The following is a 7,496-nucleotide window of genomic DNA, read 5'->3' on the forward strand; positions in this document are numbered from 1 at the left end:
TTAAAACAATTTAAATGAAGTGCTAACATTCTGTATAGTCCAAACAGTGCACAAAAAACCAAATTGGGCGTTTAAAACCAAAAATCCCAACTGAGCAAACTAAGTTACAACTGAGCAGGCTAAGTTAGGAACTTAGTCGGCTGAGTTGCTAACTCAGTCGGCTAAGTTGATAACTCAGTCGGTTCAGTTTCCAACTGAGTCGGCTGGGGTCTTCTTCTTCGTCCGTTCAGCCTCTGTAAACCCTAAAACTTCATTGTTAAGGCCCCTAAGCTTTAACCTAAGTCTCATACGTCCATACTAAATTATTTTAAGTGTTTTAGTAGGCAAAGATTCAATTTAAACAACAGTTCATGCATAAAGATCACAGAAATAAAGAAATTTTGAATAAGCATATAAAATCATGAAACTCTCTATTTTAATCCAATTAAGCATGCATGACTATTTCGTTTTATCATTAGTTAAACCCCTGGAGTCTAGCTAGGCATGCACAGAACACAGATTAAAGGGAAAGAGTAGAACAGAGACTTACTTTAGATTTCAGTCCAGAAATCTTAAACCTCCGTTTCTGAGTTTTCCGTCAAAATCCTAGGATGCCGTTCAACACCTCCGGTGCTCTTGGTTCAACCCAGAAGCACTCCACTCCTTCCTCCTTGAACCTCTCGATCTGTAAACCTCTCAAGGTTCACTCTCTGTTTCTCTCAAATTCTCTCTCTGTTGCTCACTGTGTTTCCTCTCTGTCTCTTAGGTACGTGAGAAGAGTTTTGTGTATATTCCCAAAACCCTAAACCCAACGTGAGATTTATATTTATAGGCTTAACACTACAACCCTAATCCTTGTATAATTAGAGCCAGATGTCACGGGCCTAGAGATTCGGCGCAGCGGCACGGCCCGTGCGGCACCAAGGCGTTGCTTCAGCTCGCGCAAGCGCCCTGGTCAGCCACCACGACCTGCCCTCCCAAGGATACATGCTGACTGGTTTCGGCCTGCCATGGCCTCGTCAGGGGAACGGCTCCAGCTCCCGACCAGTTTGTGCAGGGATGGCCAACTCCCTTCTTCATAGTCAAGTCCAAGACCAGCGACAAGCACCCCGAACTGAACCGAGTCGACCTGCCTGAACTCTGAAGAGGTACCATGCTGTGCTCCTGCACGCCCCTTCCCTGGAACCATTCCCAGTCAAACTCTGCTCTTTGCCAACCAGCATGCGTGTCTTCCATCCTCCAAGCGTCTTAGGAATCACTTCGTGACATTCTCCCCCACCCAAATCCTGCGACGTCCTCGTCGCAGTGCGGCGCTTCACTACTGCGTCCACTCCCTTCCAAAGTCTGCCTCCATGCGGTATGCTCGCCTTCCCACCATCGCTTCCTTGTGCAGCTCCCTGCACTGCACTCGCCCAATGATAGGCCTCGGACCAAGGGGACGTCCACTCCTCAAGGACGTGACTCTTCTCCGTCATGCCGCCTCCGCGACATCCCGAGCAAGCAATGGCCTTCTGCCGACTTGATGCTCGCCCTTCACCATGGTTTGCATCACCCAAGGACTAAGCACGAACTTCGGTGCGCGCGGCCCTCCGGCCCTTCAATGCACAACTTCAACGGACGCCTCTTCCTAGGGAGATGGAGGCTCTCCCCCCCAACTGCATTGATTCTTCCTCATCGACACAACTTTAATGCACCGTCTTCATTCTCTGACCCCTCCCGGACCGACAAGGGGGCACCCCACCGTGCTTTACCCCAAAACCTGGCTCTGATACCATTTGTCACGGGCCTAGAGATTCGGCGCAGCGGCACGGCCCGTGCGGCACCAAGGCGTTGCTTCAGCTCGCGCAAGCGCCCTGGTCAGCCACCACGACCTGCCCTCCCAAGGATACATGCTGACTGGTTTCGGCCTGCCATGGCCTCGTCAGGGGAACGGCTCCAGCTCCCGACCAGTTTGTGCAGGGATGGCCAACTCCCTTCTTCATAGTCAAGTCCAAGACCAGCGACAAGCACCCCGAACTGAACCGAGTCGACCTGCCTGAACTCTGAAGAGGTACCATGCTGTGCTCCTGCACGCCCCTTCCCTGGAACCATTCCCAGTCAAACTCTGCTCTTTGCCAACCAGCATGCGTGTCTTCCATCCTCCAAGCGTCTTAGGAATCACTTCGTGACACAGAGCCCCTAATACCAATCTTAGTCGGCCTATGAACAACCTAAGTTATAACCTACATCGGCTACACATACGTGGCTTCTAAAAAATATAATAAAAGAAAAACCTAATCATATACATAAAGCATTTAACTTAACCCAATTAAAAATAATTCAACTAAAAACAATAATAGTAAAAGAAAACAATTAATTACAATAAAAACACAATTAAATACATAAATCAACAATTAATTTAAATAAAAAGACAAACAAGCAGATAATTAATAAAATCTAGTAATACAAGCAATTAAACAATTAATTTATTAAAAATGCACATAAATAAGTAAATTAAATTCCCGAACTGTCCTTTTAAAATTAGGAGTATTACAACAATTGAGAACGAACATTAAATTAAGTTTCTCTCTTTAATTTTCTTTTCTCTACTCTTATGCGCACACACACATATATATACACACTCTTATGCATACACACACACATATATATACACACACTTATACACTCTCGACATTATAATTATAATAAACATGAAGATTATTGATCAATTTATCAAATTATTCACACATGTAGATTGTTGAGGAAATTAGGATTCTTATTCAAAAGAAAGAGGATTCAAAATATAGTTTTAAAAAACTTTAAGTGGATTATGTATTTATTTAATTACTCACACATAAAAATTGATTGAGAAATTTAGGTTTTTATTGAAGAAAATGAGTAAACCCCTTAAAACATTTATCAAAGTGTTATGTTAGGGTTCAAATTTTATCATAAATAATTTTTTCTCTCAAACCTACCATGTATTCACTTGACAAAATCGATTCAAAATACACAAAGTTAAGTTGTCATATCATTCGTCAAAAAGTTGTCATATCATCAATCATGGGTTTAAATGACTTAATTTCGAGTTTGAAAACAGTTGTAATCTCATAAATTGGCAAGAATTGTAGAATTTGTCTCAAACTTTTCATAATATCTTAAGGGTCTTGTGAACTCCACCCGAATTGAAAGTTAGATTGTTTGAATTTTGAATTAATTTTCAGTAGTTTTTAAACATGACTATTCAATCGCTCCATGTACTCCAATGTTCGAACGTGTTTTTTTTTTTTTTCGTTTTACTCCAACGTTGTTTGTTCGGTTACAAAGTGCCTCCTTGAAGGGCTCCTCGAAACACTACCTTACCTTAAATAGCAAACATCAAAGACAAAAACTGCAACCTTCTATTAAATTGTTCAACATTTTATTTATCCAGATTACACAATTGGACAACCTTATTAGTATTGTTGGAGTCCAAGTTCTTGAATTTGACTTTTTTTATACATTGTCTCTATAAAATGAAATGCATTACATAAAAATTAACAATGAATAAATATAAACTCAGAACAGTAGGTGATGATCTCAACAACAACTTTGCATTTTCCAAAAACACAATAAATGAAATGTTGTTGCTTGTACTACTCTCCTCCAAACATAATAAATTGTATAATGTAACACAATATACAACAACTTAATCATAAAAATAAAATAAAAACATTAGATAGTGATGATCTCAACAAGAAGTTTGCAAGGACTCTTCTCCATTTCTCTCTCTATATAATTTCCTTCCCAACTGCTTTCTAGGAATACTCCGAATCAGTTATCCTATAAAAATAAAATAACATAATATATTAAAAAAGAAAAAAGAAAAACAAAGAAAAAACAAATCAGTTATCCTATAAAAATAAAATAAAAGCAAATATTAGGTGACCTGATCAATACTAATGATCTCAACTTTGCAAGGACTCCTCTATCTCTCTCTCTACATAATCTCCTTCCCAACGACTCTCCAGGAAAGTTCAAGACATATGAATGTTGGGGATGTGTGCTATTTTCCAATAATCCCCACCCTGTTTGTCTCGATCCAGTGTCATTTTCAATTTATCTGATAAATATTTGTTGAATGCCAGTGGGTGTGGGTACCTCTTCCACCAACTTACAGTTCCTAATAATCAGCTTTTCAAGATGAGGCAATGATCCCTTCTCCATTCTCACCCTCCTCAATCCTTCTAAGGGGTAAAGCTTTAATATCTTAAGCTTCTGAAACCCTGTCGCTTCGATTAACAATTCCTCCCTTCTAAGGGGTAAGCCTCAAAAAGTAAAATTTCTATCAGAAATAGAGAAGTTGCTAAACGCAACTTCTTGAAGGGATTGCAATGGATCATCCCTTAACTTGCTGTACGCAAGCCGCAATCTCACCAGGTTATGAAGAGAAGTTATTCAATGAGGCAAATTTTCTAAACGTCCCCACAAATAGAGCCGTTGAAGAGACCCAGGAGGAGAAGACAAGTGTTAAAAAATCAACAATCTGCTCCTCTTTTACAGAAAAAACGTTCAATGATTGAAGGTTACTCAGCTTTTCAAGAGAGGAGCACAAATCCTTCCCATCCTCCCTTCTCAACTCCCTAATCCCCAATCTCCTCAGCTGGGTCAGTCTCCCTAGCTCTCCCATTACAATTCTACCATTCTCACGGTTGGCTTCAATATAACACAGTTTTTGTAAGGAAGACAAACCTTCTATTCCCACTATTGCTTTAAAGTCACGGTACACCAAGAGATGACGAAGACGCTGGAGCTTTAAGGTCTGAACAGGCAACTCAGTTTCATAGATGTTTTTGAGATCCAAAGTTTCAAGGTTTTCAAGTTACAATTGCAAGTGGCAAGCCCTCACACTTTTCTAAGATACTTTGTGAGAGTTTCTCTTAATATTGAGGGCAGTGGTTGCCTCGGAATGTCTTCTTACAGAACAGAGTCAAAGACTCTTCCGAGGACAATGGTATAGATGTCATCAGTAGAAGCTACATCAACAATGCGGGTCATGAGCAGTATTCGGCTGCCACTATCGTTGTCAGGGAATGCATATTTAAAAGCATTCCATGCATCTATTTGCCATACATCATCTAAAACAAGCACGTACCTTCTCTGTCGAAGGAAATCTTTGATTTCCGCTTTCAAGTTATTGATGCCCATGGTTTCCAATCTTTGAGGGGCAGGTTGCTTGGCTTCATTGAAGAGTATTCGCATTACATCTTTGAGAAGCTCTCTGAGATCAAATGATTGAGAAACAGTGATCCAAGCATGACATTGGAAACGATTCTTCACCTCCATATCATCATAGACTTTCTTTACTAGGGTGGTTTTTCCCATACCCCCCATCCCCACCACCGAAACAACTTTTGAGTCTTGGACTGTCCTCCAGAAGCCACCCAATCAGCTGTTTCTTGGGCCCATCCATGCCAACAAGCTCAGCCTCTTCCACTAGAAGTGCATCACCTCGACGATCATACCTTGGGTTGTTGTCAACGGTGGAGCTTGATCCATGCTCAGAGATGCTGAGTCTTTGTCGGTAGCTTTGATGTATATTGTTGACTCTGGATTTTATTTTGCCTATCTCAGATGCAATTTGATGGCGAGCTATCAAGTTCTTAATCAAAGAGCAAATATTACAAAGAAAACCATAGAATCCATCCCCATGATAGTGTGCGATGTGGAGCATGAATTCATCAAGAACATCTTCCATGTCATGGGCAACATCACGCACTTGTTTAACCCATACTTGGAGCTCTGAGTTATTGAATTCATTTGCATCAGCTTCTTTGAGGAAATCCTTCATGTGCTCCAATTCATATCTGAGGGACTCAGCTTCTTCCCTTATTCCTCCCAAGAGGCTTGACTCTTGTTGAATGAAGTTGGTCAAGTGATTGAGTAGAAATTCTACTGCAATCTCAGCCATTCTCTCTGATCTTCTTGATTTCAATCAAGAGAACAAAAGATCGATCGAGAAGGAATTTCAGATAATTTCCCAATTGTGTGGGAAAACTATGTTTGGAATGAGAAGTGGAAAGGGCACCGACTCTGAAAGACAGCTATGACAAAAGACAGCTTTGTGAAATAAAAAGCAAGAGGATGAACAATAGTAGATCGATTACAAGAGTCCCCAATCTTAGTATGAATTTTAGTAAGTAAAATTTCAGAAAATTTGTCAATTGTGTGGAAAAACTTTGTTTGGAATAAAAAGCGGAAAGGGCACCGAGTGTGAAAGACAGTGGGGAGCCAAACAATGATAAAAGACAGCTTTGTGAAAGAAAAAGCGAGGATGTGTTTGAACTAAGAGAGATAGTATAGAGATGCAATATAAAGATCCTATATATAGGAAAAGGTCGCCGCCGCCGGGGTGACATGTATTTAATTAAATGATGAAGTGTAGTAGTGGTAATTACAAAATGAGCCCTTCTATAACTCAATTAACATAAATTTTGGACAATCTTGACAAGACATTGTTTGGACAATTGTTTTAGAGTAGTGGGACTAATTTCATGGTTTTAATTTCTTGATAAGCATTAAATTTGTCTAAATAGGTGGTTGTGAGAAAATATTCCTCTACCTCCTAAAATGATTGACTAGAGTTGGAGTTCTCCAAAGAGAATAATAATGATGTAAATATTGTTTGTTTTTTTTCAATAAAAAAATTATACAAGCTGATTGAAGTAGCACGTGAACCACAAAAAAACAAACAGTGGGCCACTATAGCTTAACATTGCTTAGGACTAAGAGATTGGAATTGCTGAGTACTCGGCGAGTGTCGGCAGAACACCCATAGAACAACTGTTTTTCATCTTGAGTTCCAACGTAAAATAATTATTTTTCTTTTATATATATATATTTTTATATTTTGCGTCAAAGTTTAATTTTAATATTTTTTTAATTAAATTTTAATATTTTTTTATTCGTAAATATTTTACGACAACCAAATACCATCCAAACAAAACATAACACCCTACTGAATTACCAAACATGCACAACACTATCAAGGCGACATGATGATAGGTTTGAAATCAAACCTCTAATCAAATGCTAAGGCCAATCACATAATTAATGGGCCAGTGACTTAGCGGTATCAGCCTCTTATCTCCAGAGACAAGTATGTGCCATTATCAATTAGGGAAAAAAAAAAAAAAAATTCAGTGTTTTGAATTATATCATCAACTTGTGCCAGTGGAAATAAATGGATGGGGACCAACTTGTGTAGGTGGAAATAAATGGATGGGACCAACTTGTGTAGGTGGAAATAAGCGGATTGGGACCACCTTGTGTAGGTGGATATATATATATATATATATATTATGTGATTTTTAAAAACTAATTTGAAATTTCTTTGAATTTTTAATTTCACCTCGTTGATAAATAAAAGTCCTAAATTTTTTAATAATAAAATTACTAAGAACATGAATTTTGTGAAAGAACAAAAAAAGAAAAAAAAAAAAAAAAAAATTGGTATTCATATACAATTAAGAATTTTGCTGAAAAGCTATTGCACTCTC

The 7,496-nt window shown here is 39.0% G+C and overlaps 1 protein-coding gene across 2 annotated transcripts; it reads right to left on the reverse strand.

The window, feature by feature from the left end:
• Positions 1-3,637: 3,637 nt before the first annotated feature.
• On the reverse strand, positions 3,638-6,294 carry LOC132303608 (putative disease resistance protein At1g50180). Of its 2 annotated transcripts, none has more exons than XM_059800943.1 (2): positions 5,093-6,294; positions 3,638-3,780 (listed from the first exon to the last, which is right to left on the reverse strand). In XM_059800943.1, exon 1 carries the CDS (start codon positions 5,906-5,908, stop codon positions 5,288-5,290), a length of 621 nt encoding a protein of 206 aa, XP_059656926.1. In that variant the 5' UTR covers positions 5,909-6,294; the 3' UTR covers positions 3,638-3,780; positions 5,093-5,287. The 2 variants fall into 2 exon arrangements, with proteins under 2 accessions (XP_059656926.1, XP_059656927.1); XM_059800944.1 differs by having other exon boundaries at positions 3,887-6,294.
• Positions 6,295-7,496: the final 1,202 nt, after the last annotated feature.

This window comes from Cornus florida, unplaced genomic scaffold, assembly GCF_030987335.1.
Source record: "Cornus florida cultivar Cherokee Brave unplaced genomic scaffold, ASM3098733v1 CherokeeBrave_3.0.0_Hap2_Chr04, whole genome shotgun sequence".
Classification (NCBI taxonomy): domain Eukaryota; kingdom Viridiplantae; phylum Streptophyta; class Magnoliopsida; order Cornales; family Cornaceae; genus Cornus; species Cornus florida.